The sequence below is a fragment of the Choristoneura fumiferana genome, chromosome 24 (assembly GCF_025370935.1).
Source record: "Choristoneura fumiferana chromosome 24, NRCan_CFum_1, whole genome shotgun sequence".
NCBI classification, from domain to species: domain Eukaryota; kingdom Metazoa; phylum Arthropoda; class Insecta; order Lepidoptera; family Tortricidae; genus Choristoneura; species Choristoneura fumiferana.
In genome coordinates, this window is record NC_133495.1 from 1899294 (window position 1) to 1920474 (window position 21181).

At 36.3% G+C, this 21181-nt stretch overlaps 1 protein-coding gene and 1 pseudogene across 1 annotated transcript; both read left to right on the plus strand.

Moving 5' to 3' along the window:
- The first annotated feature begins 3446 nt into the window (after window positions 1-3446).
- Window positions 3447-11499, plus strand: LOC141441576 (uncharacterized; annotated as a pseudogene).
- Window positions 11500-11832: 333 nt separating this feature from the next.
- On the plus strand, window positions 11833-15120 carry LOC141442003 (E3 SUMO-protein ligase ZBED1-like). Its single transcript, XM_074106917.1, has one exon. It carries the CDS (start codon window positions 12598-12600, stop codon window positions 14545-14547), a length of 1950 nt encoding a protein of 649 aa, XP_073963018.1. The 5' UTR covers window positions 11833-12597; the 3' UTR covers window positions 14548-15120.
- The last annotated feature ends 6061 nt before the right edge of the window (window positions 15121-21181 follow it).

A 21181-nucleotide genomic window follows, 5' to 3' on the forward strand; every position in this document is an offset into this window, starting at 1 on the left:
CCTGAAAAACATACATAGTTTTAAAACAAGTCTTAAAAAAATTATCTACGCCCATCAAAAAGATCAAGAAACGTTAATGCATGACACCAGCTGTTTTTAGTACATACCTGAGCAGTACGTCCCATCCGGTGTTGACATGGGTGTTCTTCTTGTCTTCTTGTTTTTACTTTAATTTATTTATTGTCATGTGGTTTATGTTTTCTTTTATTTGTTTTATTTTGTCACCTAGTCTTGTTTATCTTGAGTAGGTACTCAGAATGACATTGATCTTCTGGGAGTTGTGTGTCTTGATTAGCCAAGCAACTGTTGCTTGAAACTATTTGTAGGTTCTAATCCTTATAAAAAATACCACTTTAACCATTTTTTCACACTATTCGATTAATATCGCTACATATTGTATTTTGTAATTGAAAATTGTTATTGTTTGTTTGTTTTTCGTCTTGCTTGCTGAGCGTATGGTTGGCCGTGTCAGTTGTCAATGTCATGCACATGACATGCTTGTGTTGGTAGCGCTGACTTTAAACGGTCGCGTTCACAATAGACACGGTCCGGTCGTGCGCGCAGCTTGCAATGACGGCCTCACGGTCCCACCGGAAGACCAGCGCTAGCTCCTGAGCCGGCATTATGCTGAGGTGGGTCCGTTTCGTGAATCGTAACTGCTTTCCTTGTCTGTGTTATTTATTTATGTAATCGTTCAAGTTTGTTACTTTTCCGAATAAATGTATTTTCTTTCTTTCTTTCTATACCCGGCGTGTAAAATCAAAAAAATAATCGACCGAATAAGGAATTATTAAGTACATAGTATGGGATCACCTGTATCAAAATCGCAAGACGTGATAATTGCCCAAAATACAGCAGGCGGAAACAACGGCGCGGTGGTACAACAATTCGCAACATACACAGCGAACCAATGTCATACCCCGCTCATTATTTTAATATTCATTTGCATTATCGGTATCTATTTTGCTGGCGCATGCTGTTATCGTTGTTACAAGAAAGCCATCAAAAAATAAGTAGTCAGCCAAATTTCACGACAACACGCTTCCGTGTAATATATGTAGATGGAATCACTGTATAAAAATTTATTGACGTTGGAAAAAGAATAAGTTAAGCTAAAGACTAGAAGCCGAAAGGAAGAATTAGCAAATAAATTGGTGAATTGGAAAAAAGTGAAAGTGATTTTTGTGTTCAATTTAAAATTAAATATTCAGAATTAATAAGACTGTACACTAACGAAACTGATAGCGATAACGAAAATAGTGAGGTAAGTTTTCAGAGCTGTGAAAAAATGGAAAAATTTGATTTAAGGACGGCTGTGTCCTTGCTGCCTGTTATGACAGGAGACGAGGGGGTAACTAAAAAATTAATCGACAGTATCGAATTATACAGATCCATGATCTCCGATAACACCGAATCACAATTAATTAATTTTATTTTAAAAACTCGTTTAAGCGAAAATGCAAAACTAAGACTAAAAGACATTTACGAGTCCTGTAAATTACTGACCGAAGACATGCGTTTAAATTTGTTAACCAAAAAAGCCGCGAGCACAACACACGCGAATTTGATGCGCGCAAAAGCTCTTTGACTATTGAAGATTTTGGTAAGAAAATTGAAGAGCTTTTCGTTGATCTCACAATATCCGAATCCGACGGGGATATCGCAGCGTACAAAATATTAAAACCTATTAACGAAAAATTAGCGGGACGGTCTCAGAAATCCAAATTTGCCAGTAATAATTTCATCTAAAAACATAACTTCATTAAAGACGCGATAAGAACGGCAAAAGATGAGGAAATCATTCCATCCTCAGAAAATACTATATTTAACTATCAAAGAAACTTTTATCATTCCCGTGGTACAAATTATCGTGGTAGAACTAGAGGCCACGCTGGAAATCGCGGAAGGGGTTATCAGGGACCCCCCCTGGTCGTTGACAAATGCATCGCGAGGAAATTTTAGACGCAGTAACGATGGCCGTACGTATTACATTCCAAAAACTACTGCATCGTCTTATCAGCCATCATTTAATCGAAGAAATTCGCGAGGTAGAATACATATGTCTAGAGGTCGAAATTTCGTAAACACTATGCGCACAAACGAAAACGAAAGCAACGAAACAATCGAAAGTCCAATTCCAAGCAACCATTTTTTTCGTTCCTAATAACGATCATACAATATGCTCATGTAAGAATACGAAACAAACTCAATAAAACTAAATGTCTTTGGTGCATCGTATTCGTGGTTAATTGACAACGGAGCAACTTTGTCAGTAATAAAACACGAGTTACTGATCCGTAATGACATCCAATATCAAGTAGAACGTATTAAAATAAATGGCATCGGTGGTGAAGTGTTCTCGGAAGGTTTTATTTATCTGGATTTGGAATATAACAATTATATATTTAATCACAAGTTTTATATAGTAAAAAAATTGCTATGCCAGACTGATGGAATATTAGGTCAAGATTTTCTTAGTGCATTCAAGTGTATTTTAAACTTTGAGATAAATACAATAACTTTGTCAAATTATAACAAGGAAGTAACATTACAGCTAAACATGGAAAATACAGGTAATTTTTCAGGTGATTGTGTCATAAATTCAAGTCAATTATGTGAAGGAGTATTTATAGCAAGTCTTAAGTAACGCCTAGAAATGGAAAAATCCCAATCAAAATTTTGAATACTAGAGATACCCAGGTTCAAATAAGTTATTTTTATCCTGAAATACATGCATTAAATAATTACAACATATGTCAATTTGATAAATCGTCCAAAGCGAACTCAGATCGGTCAAAAAACTTTTTTCAAAGTTAATTAAGTCATTTAAATTTAGAAGAGCAAGTTTCTATTGAAAACATATGTGCAAAATACCCAGACGTATTTTATTTGGAAGGAGACAAATTGGGGATCACTAATGTTTATGAACAGTCCATACAACTTAAAGAAAACGTATCACCAGTGTATGTAAAGCCATATCGTTTACCTAAATCACAAAAATCTGAAATTAATAAACAAATAGAAAAAATGCTGAAAGATGACATTATTGAAGAATCTCAGAGTGAATGGTCTAGCCCTTTACTTATTGTTCCAAAAAAAGTTGATAGTTCAGGTGAGAAAAATGGAGAATTGTAATAGATTACCGAAAATTAAATGATAGGATAAAAGATGATAAATTTCCTTTGCCTAATATAACCGACATTCTAGACTCATTATCAGGATCAATTTACTTTACTCATTTAGACTTAAATCAGTCATATTAGTAAGTAAATCTTAAACCTGAAAGTAGAAAATATACTGCCTTTACAACCGATAAACAATACCAAATGAAAAGGCTCCCTATGGGCTTAAAAATAAGTCGCAAGTGCATTTAGTCGTGTTATGACTAGCTATGTCCGGTTTAAATTATGAAAAATGTTTAATTTACTTAGACGATTTAATTTGTTTTGGCCGTAACTTAGATCAACACAGCAAAAATTTAATAAATATATTTGAAAGACTTAGAAAAGTAAACTTAAAGCTTAATCCAACTAAATGTAAATTTTTGAAAAAAGAAATATTATATTTAGGACATGTTATTTCATCTGATGGTATTCGCCCTGATCCAGAAAAAACAAAAATTGTACAAAATTATCCAACTCCGAAAAATAGCGATGAAGTAAAGAGATTTGTAGCATTTGCTATTATAGAAAATTTATTCCAAATTTTGCTCATATTACTATACCACTTAATAAACTCAGTCGTAAAGGAACTATATTTCAATGGACTGAAGAATGTGATAAGTCATTTAACCAACCCATACCCAGACTTTTCAGAGGAAAATGAATTTATTTTACGAACTGGTGCATCAGGATTGGCAATAGGATCTTTGTTATGCAATAAAAATGACTTACCAATAGCGTATGCGAGTAGAGAATTAAATAAAGCTGAGTTAAATTATCCCACTATCGAGAAAGAATTACTTTCCATAGTGAGGTCAGTACGCTATTTTAGACCTTATTTATTTGGAAAAATATTTGTTATTAAAACCGACCATAAGCCATTAGTATACTTGTTTAATATCAATAGTCCATCGAGTAGATTATTAAAGTTTAGACTTAGTTTAGAGGAGTACGATTACAGAATTGAGTACGTAAAAGGTTCGAGTAACGTAGCTGCAGACGCGTTATCTGGTATCGTCGTGACATCAGAAGAACTTAGAGATAGGAGATAGGAATAGGCACATTGTAAACGTAATGACGCGAAGTATGAAAAGAAAAATAATAGAAACAGAAAATAGTAATGAGCATGTCAATAATTCTGACACTTGTAGGATTGATCACCCTAAAATTTCGGAAAATATTGAAAAACCAAAAAAGTGCGTAGAATTAGTATTATTATCGAAAAAACAATTTGAAAAATATCAATCAAGTTATTGCTTTGTCATAGATAAGCAAAAAGAAATAATGTATACCTGTCTAGATTTATTATCGTATACGACGCGAGACGTCTATATGAGTAAACTGGAGCAGTTTTGTAAAGAGAAAGATATTAAAGAGATTTATATACTTGATCTTAAAATTGACTTCGATAACCTTTTGAGTTCTTCAAGGACATATCATGCAGGTAGAAGTTCTTTGGACAAACACGATCTGGATTAAAGCTCGTATCAAACCTTGCGGGTTTTGCCAGTCATTCCACGAATTCTGCCAAGGGCTTTGATCATTGTATTGATACAAGTTCTTATGAATTCACTATGTCATCATTTAAAGTCATCCAACCTACATCTACTAGTTTTCCACTCATTAGATGATGACGCAATCGTTCGAGTTGAATAATAGATATGTACCTACTAGATTTGTACCTACTAGATTCGCGTAAACATGTTGTTCTATTGCTGCAATAATTGAACTAGGAAACGTTACACTGATAACAGCTCGCTAATTTGTATTAAATTACGTTGAAGTAATTAACTCTGACCTTCAGCAAGTATTATTACTTCTAGAGCCACATGGCCCTGTTATTTCCTCATGGAATTATGTAAAATTGTATAGAATAAAACCATCATGAAACCACGATAGATCAATCGTAGAACCGTGGTGTCAAAATCGTGGTTCAATGGTAAATCTACTGTAACCGAGGATCCACCGTGACTCCTAAACTCCAAAGGATCATAAGAATCAGGCAAAGAATGCCCAGCATGCTATAGATCCAACTTGGTTTGAATCAAATGAAACACAAAAACGTTTACGCGAATCTAGTAGGTACAAATGCTATATTTTTTATTAGTCAATTAAATGTTAATAATTATGTAATGAGTAAATTTTTCGGAAATTTTGCTAAAAATTCGATCAATTAATTTAGTAATGAATTTTAAGATGCATAACAAAATAATACCTAAGTATTTTTATTTTTTAGACATTCTTTATACTAGGAGGGTACTTGGATCTCCTTAACTCTATGCCTGTTGATAAAATAGAATCTAAGCTCTGGTAAGTGTAAGCTAACATTTATATTGTCTTTGTTTTTTTAGGCATCCAAGCGCTGCCCATGGAGTCTGAGATGAACGACGATCATCTTTTAATCGGAATCGGATTACCTGCTGGTGGATCCGGAAATTTCATCGACGAGCTCCAGATGAAAAATATGCACGTTTCCCTCGACGACAAAGAAATGGAATCACTTATTGTCACATCAATCTTGGTTACCGTAAATAATATGCTTGCCGAAGAGAGCACTGTGCCAAAAGAAACAACTGAGTCTTCACCAGCGCTGAAATCGTTTGACGATCTGCTCCGTGCGGCCAGAATAGTGAAAACGTACATAAGGGATTCTGAATTGCTTAGTGATGAGGACAAAATCCGCTCTAACGTCATATTGGAATCTATTGTAGCCCAATCTGTAAAATCAGTGGTGGGAATCGCGTGGGATCCGTCACGTCCCTCAGAAACCGAAAATTCTATAGATATTCGTTAACTTGAGCGCTGAAGACTTGGTAAATAAAGTATACAAATATTTTTTTTTCAGTTTTATTATTATAAAACCTCAAATACTCGACATTCAGGCTTAAAATAGTTTGAAACAGTTTTGAAAGTGTCAAACCAAATTTGATTATTTCTGTTTTTTCTGTTAACTCTAGACTGGTCACTATGAGCGCCACATAAAAATTTCTTCTATCACAACTCGAAAATATGAATAAAATGTGGTCCGGGCCACGAATTTATTTACTAAAAGGTATAGAAAAGATAGAATCGAATGATGATAAACGAGTTTTATTGAATGATTTCCATATTTTACCAACAAGTGGCCATAAGGCGAATGGTAAATAATTTAAAGAAGTATTATTTTTGGTCAGGAATGGAGAAAGATGTAAAAGAGTACGTGCAAAAATGCGATAAATGTCAAAAGCAAAAACATACGAGTTATGTTAAAGAACCAAAGGTTGTAACTACTACAGCCACAACGGCTTTTGATAAACTTTATTTAGACATAGTAGGGCCGGCCCTTAGGTAAGGATTATTTTAATAAGAATTATATACTTACAATTCAATGCGAACTTACTAAATATGTTGAAGCTTATGCGTTAGAAAATAAGGATACTATTAGTGTAGCAAAAGCTTTTGTAGAAAATTTTATTTTAAGATATGGAATCCCACGTGAAATTGCCACAGATAGGGGATCAGAATTTATATCATCAACTATGAGAGATGTTTGTAAATTATTAAATGTTACCCAATTATCTTCAACGGCATATCATCATCAATCAATAGGTTCTTTAGAGAACACACATAAACATTTAAATGCATACTTAAGAATACAAACAAAATTAACGAAGCTACTTCATGGAGCAATTGGGTACCATTTTGGTGTTTTGCTTATAATACAAGTGTACATAGTTCTACGAAATTTACCCCTTATGAATTAGTTTTTGGTAAGATTTGTAGGCTACCTAGTAACTTAGGAATATAGATCCATTATATAACTCTGATGATTATCCCTTAAATTTAAAATATAAATTACAATAATCACAAGAAGAAGCTAGAAAAAACTTAGATTAGACTTTTATTTACAGTCCAAATGACTTGATTTTGTTAAAAAACGAATCAGCATCAAAATTAGAATCTGTGTATAATGGTCCGTACAAGGTTGTCCAAGATTTGTCACCAAATGTAGAAATTATAAAAGATGGTAGGTAAAGTAGAATTAGTTCACAAGAATATTTAGAGAATAAGTAACATAAGTTTTGTATTTTAGAAATAAGTGATATTAGAGAAAAAAAAATTAAAAAAAAAATGATTTCCAGGTAACATCATTTTTTTCTTTTAGGAAGGGCGTGTGGTAGGTAACTGACTGTGTAAGGTTTCCCAGAGACCAAGGTGGTCTGGAATGCCATTAGCAATAAGTATCGGCTCATCCGATACCTCGAAGCAGTCTGTAAGCATTACTGTTTCACTGAATCCTACCCCCTCCACTTCTACGTAATTAAGACTAGTATATAAGCTCTCAAAATTAAATACATCAATATTCCATAACCAAGAGCCGTCGTACACACATTGCCCGCCCACACGGGCGCAGCCCCACACCACAAGAGCTTTCCACACTGATTTTCGATGAAACGGCCGTAAAACCTAATTAAATAAATAAATAAATAAATTATTTTGCTCTGAAAGTACAAAAAAAGCCGATTCGACTTTACTCATAAAAAAACATATTTCAAAATTAAAATCGATTGGGTTCAAAGTCATTGCAACTGTATGCGATCAAGATTCTTCAAATGTCGAAGTAATTAACGATTTAGTTGAAGATGGGATAAGGGGAGGGGGGGGCATAGCGGGGCGAGCCTTATGCAGCTCGAAGTGAACGCCGTACAAATTGACAAATGCGTCGCTATGATTGGTCCTTAGTCGGCGAACGACCTTCATAGGCGAGCCACGCCATTGCCGCACACGTTCGTGTGATATAAACATAAATATAAAAACCAGTGTTTTTCTTAAAAAAAATAATGAAATTGAACACCGATCCTTTCTAAAACGTACTTATGGTTGTGATTAGTACTGAATGTGTTATGCTAGTGTTGTGGTTTTTTTTTTTTTTTTTTTTAACTGTCGTTATGTTGCTAAGAAATAAAACTATTTCGTTTGGAAGTTGTGTTTCGTTATTTATTATGACCACTCCACAGTACCCCATAGCAGACCCCACTTTACCCCTATACACGGGTAATAGCGGGTCAAATGCCTTTTTTCATTTAAGTATTCACATCTAGTAGCTTAATTAAATTATCAACATAAATGTATCCATAGTCATTCGCAATTTAAGCTATGATTTTAAGTTAAAACTTTTAATTTAATCACATTATTTTGGTTTTTAGGGATGTTTAAACGTTAAGGTGACACCTAAGTGGAAAAAGTGGTTTAAATATTTGGATGGGTTTCACTCAATTTAAAAGCTACGGACGTGATATTTGAATATACGTTTCTTGATTATATTACCTTTAATTTAGTCAAAGTAGAAACACGATAAAAGAAATTTCCCTCGATAGAAAAAAATCACAAAGATTACTCCAATTATTTATATTTATCATTGGATCTCCAAACTGAAAAATTATTTCGTTACGAAATTACTTGAATAATGTAGCTAGCATAGTATAGTGGTCATCCAGAAATACAAATTTATAAAAATTCGTGAAGTAGTTTTAATTATAATAAACAAAATGTGATTTGTCGCTTACGACATCGCATTTCGCGCACAAACGCATCGTCTATCCCTGTTTTTCGCACGCGTTAGCAATGTAACGCTATCCTTCCTCTCTGGACCGCCCCGGATAGCTCAGTCGGCCGTAATATCTCAGTAAGGTTGGACGTGTTATTTTTTGATTGACATAAATTTCGTAACGTAACCTAAGTTTCAGTTTTTGTGTTGCAAAAAATTATCTTATACCTGAGCTGTGAACAAAACCTGGGTCCTAAAAAAAAAGGACAAAACGGGCGCACTTTGAATTCAAAAGAGCTTCTGCTCGGAGGATGAGAGAGTAAGTACTGTTATTATAATTATTTTGCAAACATTACAAGACGCCAGCTGACCCATCCATAACAAAGCCGGATTTAGGCCCAGGGGCAACATTATGACCCGTTTGAACTGGTGGCGAATGAGTATTATTTTTATTTTCTATACCTCAATAGTGATAAAATAATTATGTACACTGAGGATTAACGACATACTCCATTAATTGAATTTTCTATTTGCAGGGCTAAATCCATAACTATGCCAAGGGAAGATTCGCCTGTACTATTGAATTTAGATGAGCTAATATCGTCAGAAACCCATGAGTAAGTAGGTAACCTAGCAAAATATCCTTTTTTTTATATTACAGAAGTGTTTATTTTTCTTTTATTATTGCAGACAAGAGAAATGGACAAATGTTCAGATGTGATCGTAAGCACGAATTCTATGGAACAAAAACTATTGGAGTCGCCATCCAAAAAAAAAAGGTGATTAGTAAATCCCTCACTACATACCAGTCTAATATTACGAATTTTTAAATAAGTTTTTTTACATATCTTGAATGTTTTTTTAAGATTACTCATGCACACGAGGAAGCGACGCCGTAGTCCTTCCATACAATCATTACCTATGTTAGAGGAAACAGAGGAGCAGGATCCATTACCATATGATATAGATGTTTCACGAAAGAAAGAAAAAGACGTGAGTATTAAACATTTAGGATTTTTTGTTTATACTTTTTATTGAACCGGAAAACGAAGCATTAAACGGCCTCTCACTAGATGATGATATGGTCAAAGCAGCGGGGAGTCGCTGGGTGCAGGTGGCTTGCGACTGTGTGCTGTGGCTCAATGGCTCTCCTTGGGGAATGGAAGTTTTTCAGCTGAATGATGATGATGATTTCTTGTTATATTGCAACTAAGAGTAAAGTAAGTTTTACTGACTTATTGTTTTTTTTTTCAGGATCAAGAAAACTCGTATATAGCTGGTCATAGACTTGTAGATATAAAATATTTTTTCACTGAAATAGTGAAAATATCGAAATATCTCTATTTGAATGTGGCCTAAGTGCCATGGAAATGATTTCAGAGAGATAGTCTGGCCTACAATCTAAAATTAAGTTTATGTGCAATTTATGCAAAAAGGAATTCACTATTCAGAACTCTGAACTGAGTTTGAATAAAATGGCAGTTGCAGGTACAATAGCTACGGGTTGTGGTAACGCACAGCTGAGTCAAATTTCAGCTGCTTTAGATATGCCGGTTTTGTCGGAATATATCTACAAAAATTCACAGGACGAAGTTTTAGACGAATGGGAAGTTACAGCATGGGAAGAGATGAGGCGAGCCGGAGAGAAGGAAAAAATGACTGCTTTAGAAGAAGGTAGAGTAACTAAGGAAGGAGTACCAATGGTTGACGTCGTCATAGATGGTTGTTGGAGTAAACGCTCTTACAAAACAAATTACGCCGCCTTATCTGGAGCTGCTGCCATCATAGGTGCCAGATTTGGATAAGTGCTGTTCATGGTGGTTAAAAACAAATATTGTTGTATTTGTGCTAGAGCTGAAAAGAGAAAAGAAGACGCAAAGCAGCATGAATGTTTTAAAAAATTTTGTGGGTCTTCCACAGCTATGGAAGCAACTATACTTGCTGAAGGCTTTAAACAGTCGTTAGAAATGCATGGTGTTATCTATGCGCGATTCGTTGGAGATGGAGACATCACAAGAAAATTCTCGAAACAAGACCGTATCCTTCAATAACTGTCGAAAAAATTGGTTGCAGAAACCATATTTTAAGAATTTTTTGTAATAAACTGCAACAATTAAAGACAGATAAAAAATATGTATGCTCAGAATGGAAAAAGAAAAAATAAAAAAACGGGCCAGGTTGAAGTAAACAAAAACACAGACTGGTACATAGCAAGCCCAGGGTCACATGCACATATGCAAGAAAAATAAATGTTTGCTGGCGGTTTGGTTCGGCGACGACAAAATAAAAACCGAAACAATACTAAAAGATGACAAATTTTGGAGCGACAAGATGGAGCCAAATTTAATAGCTTTTTACAAAGATTGTCTTTTACCAGAGCTGGTGGATCCACGACATCCCAGAAACATGTCCATCCGAGATCCGGATTATGTAAAAATAAAACGTAATGAGGAAATTCTTACTGATAAAAAGTGCCTGAAAAACAATGACAATTTGAACAGACAAGATAAAAAGGAATGTCCTGATAATGAATGTGAAAGAGAAAATAATGTACGAGAAATTGGGTTTCAGGATTTTTAAATAAATTATCGTTTAATCAATAATAAAGCGTTTCAATTATCTCTATTACATATAGGAAGACGCAGCATCTTTGGGGGTGACTTATGTCCTGCAGTGGGGGTCTATCGGCTAAAATTATGAATGATGATGATGATGACTATTTATAAAAAGCTAAATGTTTGCAAATACTGTTTGATTTAGATACTTAATTAAACATATTGTTACGTTCGTGGGGTGGGATCGTGATTGAAAAGCACTGTGGCGACACCCTTTGTCAGCATTTTCTAGTTAACCACGCGGGCTCGGAGCGGAGCAAAAGGCAGTCTGTTTCTACGCCTCATACCGCTCGGTCGCGCGCTTAATAACACCTCACGACCCCGCCTGGTTAGCCTTGGACATTGTGTAAATTGTTATTTCAAGTGTACAGTTCACATTAAACTTAGTTAACTACTCCAGTGCATTTATTGACAGTCTCCCGTAAATTCGCACCCTCGGTTAAGCTCCCTTAAGGAGTAGTTACAGCACTTTTAACACCGATGAATAAGAGTAGGATTTATTTTCACACTGTTACTTATATATACTGCCTAGGCTTGTGTAGTACATGTACTAAGAACGAAAAAGACTTGATTCCCGACACTGTACTAGAACGAACTATTCCGTAACGTTTCTGCTCTTTAGTACGTTTAGTTCAGTTCAAGCAAGCAGTGACACAGACAGCAAAACGATGCGATCCGTATCCGACCGAATGAAAGAAAAATGAATGACCGAGCGACAGCGACAAGGAACAAAACCTCTGAATAGGAATTACGCGGGAGTAAGCGAGATGACACATTTTGAACAGTACTATGTTTTGATAGATAATGCGCGAGCGTGGTTGGTCTTTTTGGATTACGTTCGATAGGTGACTCTTACCGTTATATTATTTTCACTTCGTTTTATGGGCATTGGACTGTCAAATTTGATGCCTTGAAAATAGGGACGAATTTGCTAACTTCGCAAAGTTTAAAAACGATTATTGCAAAGCGGCAGTTTTGTGTGGTTTAATTTAAAATGGGTTCGTTTTTTTTCTGCGTCAAAGAAAGTTTAAATTCGTTGCGTTAAATGTGAATTATTGCTTATGTTTCAGACATTTTACTGTGAGTTTTTGATTTTATCGGTAATGGACGATACTTTATTAATTTTGTAAATAGTGTAAATAATAAACTGTGGAGTGTCTATAATATGTTTGTAGTTTTAAATTTTGTTAGTGTATATATAGTGTAAATATTCGTTTGTACTTTAGGAAAAACTTTAAAATTAATGTAAATACTTAAATAGTGAAAATAATAACAAAAAGTTGAATATTTTAAAATGGCTCCGAGTAAGGGTAAAAGAAGCAATGTTTGGTTTCACTACAACGAAGATGCGGACCAACTTCGAGCCAAGTGTAATTATTGCGGATTGTATTTGAGCATAAAAAGCGGTTCTTTAGGAAATTTAAGTAGACACATGAAGAACAAACACCCGACCATACCTTTATGTGTTCAAAGGCAACCGGCACAAGAATTATCGAACGAAGAGCATTTGCCAACAACTAGTGCGGCGACTGCGGCGGCTGCACCGTCAACGTCATCAGCTGTGCCTTCATCATCCACTATGAATTTGGCGTCAACTTCTACATCTACTTACGCGAGGCCGGGTCCTGGTACTACTCTACCAATAAGTAACTATTTTCGAAAACCACCATCGACGCGTAAAGTCGAACAAATTGATAGACAGTTGGTCAAAATGGTGGTAAAGGGCCATCACGCTTTGCGTATAGTGGAAGAACCGGAGTTTAAAATATTTATTGAAATGGTATCACATTGCCCGGGATACCAGTTGCCTACCAGGAAAACACTATCCAACACTTTGATTCCAAAAATCTACATGGAAGTGTTTCAGGATATCCAAAGGAAAATAGCAGATACACCCGCTGTTTGCCTCGGAACGGATGGTTGGACATCGACCACAACAGAAAGCTATATAGCGGTTACGGCTCATTTTATAGACGAGCGTACCACCACGCTCTCTTCGGTGCTACTCGGGTGTATAAAATACAACGAGCGGCACACAAGTGCAAATTTAATGTCTTTTCTAAAAGACATAATTCGCGATTGGCAAATATCTCATAAAATAGGTAGCATCGTGAGTGATAATGCCGCTAATATCACGACTGCTATTAGGATGGGCGGTTGGCGACCCATAGGGTGCTTCGCGCACTCCTTAAATTTGATGGTTCAGCGGGCACTTACCGACATAAGCGAAGTGGTCGGTAAGGTAAAGGCCATTGTGGAATTTTTTAAAAGAAGTTCCAATGGGCTCCATAAACTATTGGAGGCACAAAATCAGATGGGCCTACCACCACTTAAATTAAAGCAAGAATGCCCCACAAGATGGAATTCCTGCTACGACATGTTGGAGCGGGTGTTACGTCTACAGAATGCAGTCATTACAACACTAGCAGCAATTATGCGACAAGATCTCTTGCTCCAGCCGCATCACTGGGCCATTATTGAGGCAGTTGTACCAATATTAAAACCCTTCTATGAAATAACAACAGAAGTGAGCGCTGACAAAATGGTGACCTTGTCGAAGGTTTTGGTGTTCGTGCAGCTAATGGAAAGAAATTTAGCTGCATTTACAGCGCAGCAGTACGAGGTCGATGAAATCACAGTTTTCGTCGCAACATTAAAGGAACAATTGCGACTAAGATTTCACGATCTAGAGAAAAATGCATTATACGCAGACAGCACCATCCTAGATCCGCGCTTTAAAAAAAAGGGGTTTCGTACTGAAGACTCCTTTTTAAAAGCGAGTGAATTACTGAAACGGCGGATTTGTGAAGTCAAATTGCCACAGGTACAACAGGAAGAAAATATATCCGCCACAGCTGCACCAAGCCTTGGCTCTGCCACATTCACAACATCATCCACGGAACCGCAGAATGCCCAAGTCGCCAGCATCTGGGATGAATTCGATAAAGAAATGGCCATGATTATCAGACCTGAAAACAATACTGCTGCGGCAATCCGCGAATATGACCATTATATGAGGGAGCCGTATTTACCCAGGAAGGACGATCCATTAAAATGGTGGCATAAAAAAAAGGAGATATATCCCAGGGTATATCAGTATATGCTAAAGCGGCTGGAAATGCAAGCTACTTCAGTATCTTGCGAAAGGGTTTTTTCCAGTGCGGGTCAGGTTTTAAACCAAAGACGGACTCTTCTAAAACCCGAAAAAGTTACACAAATGCTATTTTTACACAGCAACATGTAAATAATATAAAAAACTAAAAAAAAAACAAAAAAAAAAACAAAAAAAAAAACAATAAAAAAAATAGGAAATCAGCTAATCAATGTAAATATTTGATTTTGAAATACGCCATTCTAATACTCCTTGATGAATAATAGAATGACAGTCCTAAGCCTGTAAGTAAAGTATGAAGGGAAATCAAATAACATGTAATTTTATACAGAAATAATTTAGTGACAAATCTATTTGCATGCATGATTATTTTGTTTTGTAATATTATTTTACCTGTCCACACGAACCTCGACTCTCCAATCTCGGAGCAGAGGCGCTACTACGAAACTCGTAAATCGAAGTTCGTATCGCACCGTCTCTTTCACTCGCGTATTAAATGACATAAGCGTCAGCGGGACGGAAACATACGAAGTTCAAGTTTTGCGCTTCGTGGTAGGTATAGGACCAAGCTCTCGGATTCATTCATTCGGTCAAAGGAGCATCGTTTCTTTCAGTGTACTAGTGAACTAAAAGAGCCAAAAGACCGAACTAGTACATTTGAGCGATTGTACTAGTTTGGAGCGATCCGCTCAGTGACCGAGCGCGCACAAGCCTGATACTGATTACTGAGTAATCTGGCAGTATTACTGCCATATACTGAAATGTACTTCAAAGGCCCATATGGGGTCCTGAAAATGCCTGAAAACGGGGTTTCAGGTTATGGTGTCATCGGATAGAGGGTGGCCTGAAACGGACTGAAAACATGTTTCAGGCGCCTGAAAACAACGGCAACTTGGGTGAAATTTTGATAAACTAATATGTGATAGAGCGTCCTCTGAAACGGCCTGAAACAGTATTCCAGCCTACTGAAAACGCCTCCAATGGGTCGAAAAACACGATCAAAGTTTACCACCTAACCCACCGCCGTAACAATATTATTTGTAACGAATAAAGCTAAAAATATAAAAAAATATATACATTGGTGGTCGACTCCATGTGCCCTGTGTTCGGTCAGTCGGTTGGTCAAAAACAAACCCTTCGCGCGTCGGCTTGTAACGTGTCCGTTCAGCGGGGGCGCTCCCCGCGTTTGTCTTTAGTCTCCGCCCATTACGATGCGAGATTTTTGTTTTGGTATCACCTTAAGTACCCTACTATGCCCCCCCTCCCATATATATATATATTTTATTTATTTATTAAGGCAACAAACAGTCATTTATGAAATAATTCCGAGATACGGCATGACATATTTGAGGTAGATTGTGAAGAAGTTGGACCTCTGTTTGATGTGCCACATTTGCTTAAAGGCATTAGAAATATTCTCCTTACCAAGGACTTAAAATATACCATGAATGGTACTGATAAACGTGTAGCGAAGTGGGACCATTGTTACTAAACTATTCCAGAATAACTCACATATATTATACAATATAAATTCTGCTAAGAGAAGCGGCACGCCTTTGCTACAAGGATGACTCCAGGCCATCCCACAGCCAGCGATATGGAATAAATTTGAAATCAATGTTATTTAGGCAAAAACAACGATAGAGTTTCCACTGTGCCGTCTATTCGCAACTGGTTAAAAACCATACAAAATTCAAATTCAAATATTTTATTCACATAACATTGTACACAGTAATTATTATTTAATGTATATACAATAGGATATACTAGGACATATGTAAACGTGTGCCTGAACTAGGATTCTCTGTTTCAGGCTAAATATGGAATATTTTAATTTAACATTAAATTAATCAATGAAAATAATATTAAATCTATATGGTGTCGACATTTCAAACAGGATCCACCGGAGATTTTTTTGGGAACATAAGAAGCCAATGAAGTTCCCAATCCGCACTGGGCCCGCGTGGGAACTACGGCCCAAGCCTTCCCATTCTGAGAGGAGGCCTGTGCCCCGCAGTGGGACGTATATAGGCTGGGATGATAAGAAGCAAAGGCTACCGCAATAAATCACCCACATGTGCGGGTTTCGTTCGAGGCAGCGTTTGCTTCATTATTGATTAATAATATCAGCAGCAACTAGACCGGCAATTGTGAAAACGATAATTAATATTATTATAAAAGTTTAAAAAAAATGACGACATTGGTGCCGGTTGAGATCGATTTTAAACATTAAACGAACGACGAGATTGTCATACCGGTAGCATTTAAACAGATCCACGCATATTTGCGGCGTTGGAATACATAACCGGGTATATTTACTCCAATACAAATAATTAAAAAAATATATGTAAAACTATTGAACATGAGGAAGCTCCATAACAAAAATAAGTGAATTTTTCAAAAACCAATCTTATTTAACATCGCCACGGGGAATAAAACAAAATGGTTAAAGAGTCCACAATAGTCAAGCTTAATAAAAAGGCTTTAAAATTGACAAAATACCGCACATTTCAGATAGTTTTGAAAATGCACAGCAGCGGCTACAATTTTCACACTGTTGCAGTTTCTAAGATGGGACTAAAACTGGGTCGTAGTAAGCAGGAAGAAAAGGTCATGGCTTTAGCTATGTATAAGCAGTGTCCAAGAGCTCACAGATGGCTTCAAAAGTTCTTTATGCTAACATAAGTATAGGCACCATTAACATTAACCACAATAATTTTAAAGGCAAGTTTAAAGTGTAGTACTCTTTGACGAGGTTGCCCTGAAACCACATTTCGATTATAACAGGCAAACTGATAGGATTAGCGGCTTTGTAAATTACGACAACAATAATATTAAGAACAATGTACCCGACCTTGCTTGGTATTCATGATAAGCGGCCTGCATAAGAATTACAAGCAACCTCTTGTTTTGCTTATGGTTCAACAGTTGCAAAAATTGTCGTAAGAAAATTAAAGTCTATCGGTTTCATTGTCATCGCAAAGGTTTGTGATCAGGGCGTCACTAATGTTAGTGCAATAAATTATCTCGTCAATGTAACTGGTTGAAAAGCTAAAAATGAATCAAGATACAAGCCATTTTACATTTTCGATAGATGTAGACGAAGTTATTCCTCTTTACGATCCACTTCATCTTATAAAAGGTATAAGAAACAACCTATTGAGTAAGGATTTAAAATGTATCATAAAAAGTCATCACAAAACTGCAAAGTGGGACCACATCCTAAAATTATACGACCATAATCCTGCTTATTATGAGGTGCAAATTTCGTAAATGGCACTTGCAATGTTATGCTTCTCATGTACGGCATACAGTAGGTAGGCAGGCATGCAGTAAATAATAATAGTATGTACAGAGCTCACTGAACCTATAGATACCGCACGAATCCGCGCCGCTAAGACGAAGAAGCCTAAGAGATTTTAGTTTATATTTGCTGTATTTTTGCTACTGTAGTTCATTTACCACTATTCTGCAAGAACTACCTACGCATCCTTTCAGGATAAAACAAAACAAACCTATATAGTATTTATGGCGTAAAAATATCATAGTAAAAGACATTGTTCGCATTGCTTGTAGGCATTGTTGTTTGTTGTTGTGTTGTGTTGCATATACAGACGATATAGAAAAAACCAGAAAGGAATCAAAATAAGTGTAGGATAGTCAGATTTCCAGACGGAAGAAGAAACGCAAACTCCAAAACGAAGAAAGAGAAAAAGATGCCTTTCAAGTAGTGAAGAAGATACGTGATTATGAGTAAAAAAATATCATAGTAAGTAAATGACATTGTTCGAAGTTTTGCATGTACCTACAGACGATATAGAGCAAGCCAAAAAGAAATTAAAATTGGTGGAGGATAGTCAGATTTACAGACGGAGGAAGAAACGCAAACTCCAAAACGAAGAAGGAGAAAAAGATGCGTATTATGATGCTCACATAAGGCCACCACCCTAAAAAGAAAAAAGTGAGAAGTTTTAAGCTGAAACACATACTTAGAAACCAAGTGAAAATCGAGCATGTTGGTACTTGCTTTACGCAAGATTATTCGCAATACTCCAGCAGAATGGTTGGGCCCATAAAGGTTAATGATAATATGGGCCAGATGAAGTTAGCAATGGTCCAGTTATTCAAGATATTACACATGTACGAGACAATATATGTACGTACTCACCGGAAACCTGTTGTTTGTAAAGTTAATTTTAATTTAGTGACAAATAGTTAAACCTCATATTCACTGTGTATGTTTATGTTTACAAAAGCCGATGAATTTCTTAATTTTGAGTCAGTGCTATGAATAATTGTCATTTTATAATTATTTGCGGTTACAGGCAGTATGTATGATGAGATGGTTCTTAATTAACTTTTATAATTTTTTTAAAGTTAAGTTTTAGTTTTTATGGTTAAAGGTATGAAAAAAGCTTTAAACAGCCAGTGGCGTGCTATTTTACGAAAATATTAAAAGCACCAAAATTGAAAGTAATATTTAAAAAAAAAATGTGCGATGTGCAAGCTGCTGGTTTAAGAATCAATGTCTGCGACCAAAGTACGGTAAATACAAGTACTATAAATACCTCGTATCAGAAGCTTAAGCTAATTTTATAAAAAAACGAGAAAGATCTTTTCGATGCTCCTCATTTACTCAACGGAATACGTATAATAATATACTTAACCAAGAGATGCAGTATATACCTGAAAACCATCGAAAACTTGTGAAATGGGAACACAATAAGTGGTTATACTATATACGCCGATAAGTCGCACGTGGAATTGCGTAGTCTACCCAAATTGACCGAGGAGCATATAGATCCCTTAATTTTTTTAAAAATGAAGCTCTAAAATGCTGCGCATGTATAAGCCACAGTATGGTAGTGGCCAGGCCACAGACTCTATAGCCGTAAGATGTGACATCCCTTCGGATTGTGGGGTTCTAATACCATTTGCATTACGTACTCATGGTACTCATGGACAAGTTATTCGACACTTTAAACGCTTCTTATTTTTCAGCTCCTAACATCAGCGCCGTCATCTTCATCAACTCCACCCCGAGTAGAAACTCAAGTTGGAGTAGAACCAGATTATTGAGAACAAGTGCGCGTTCAAACGTCCGCATCCACTGCTGGATATATATGTCGAAAAATATCAAAAAAAAATAACTGTAAATCTTGTGCAAAAACGTATATATGTAACTACAGAAATACAAGGAGTACACGAATACATAACACAGGGAATTTAAAAGATTTAAACACAATAATCTGGCGTATCCACGAAACACAATGCTCAAATTATAAGGGAATCCGCTGACCATATACATACACATTTAAATAAATATGGTCACAAAAATAACATTCAAAATAATTTAAAATCATCATTAGTAAATGCGACATGTCTTGGCTAGGCTGTAAAAGTCATAAATATATAGTGATCGAATATTTTAAAAGCTTAATTATTCGGCTACATTGCCATAACTGGTGTAATATTGTTACGGCGGTGGGTTAGGTGGAAACTTTGATCGTGTTTTTCGACCCATTGGAGGCGTTTTCAGCAGGCTGGAATACTATTTCAGGCCGTTTCAGAGGACGCTCTATCACATATTAGTTTATCAAAATTTCACCCAAGTTACCGTCGTTTTCAGGCGCCTGAAACATGTTTTCAGTCCGTTTCAGGCCACCCTCTATCCGATGACGTCATAACCTGAAAACCCGTTTTCAGGCGTTTTCAGGACCCCTTATGGGCCCCTGAAGTACATTTCAATATATGGCGAAATTTTCAATATGAGTGAGAGATAGCATGATTAGAAAGAGACAGCTATACTGAGAACATTCGAGGTGTGTGACAAGGATAGCCTATATGTGTGAGAGAAAGAGACTGAAGATCCTGTTTCCGGAATATTCTAGTAGGTAACTGTGCGAAAGAGATAGCACATGAAAGAGACAGACACACTAGCCGTTTCCGGAACATTCGAGATGTAGGTATGACGTCCTAGCCGGGCTGTCCTCGAACTTTGTAAACCGATTCACTGGGGGTATATAAGCCGGGCGAGGTTGCGGCGGAAGTCAGTTTCGAATGCGATACCGAGGGATAAACATCGAAGAGAATCAAAGCGACTTGTAAGTGAGTTTTAGAGTGCGAAATTACTGTGAACTGTTTTTAAGTGCTTTGTAAAGTTAAGTAACAGTGTGAAAATAAATCCTACTCTTATTCATCGGTGTTAAAAGTGCTTTTCAATCGCGAACCCACCCCACGAACGTAACAATATTATTAATAGGATATTATGCGGCAAAGTGGAAGAAAAGTACGTAGTTAAAACGAAGAGTATGAGTATGCACATAGCTGCTTTAAAAAAGTGTAAAAAATATAAATTGCGACAAAAAGCCACAAAAAATGAATGAATAAATGATTAAAAACACTTGGTCGTTTTATTTCATAACTTATTTGAATAAAAATTTAATTAGTACAAGACATCCGTAACTCCCATTTATCGTAGAGCGCATCACTAGCATTGACTGGAGACTATCGATAATGATTGTATCGACCTGTGGAAAGCCCTACGACTGTCAAACAAGTACCACAGACTGTAAAATTTAACAGCGCTACATCGTCAATAATAGGCAACAACAATAATTGACTGTCTTATTTGTAGCTAGCTTCTACTACGCTACTTATGCAGCAGCACTAGCGACCTCTATGTTCCGCGCTCATCGAGAGACGTCACACTCTTTTGGAACCAACCGCTCACCCAGACAAAAGACTCCAAAAAACCAATCATAAC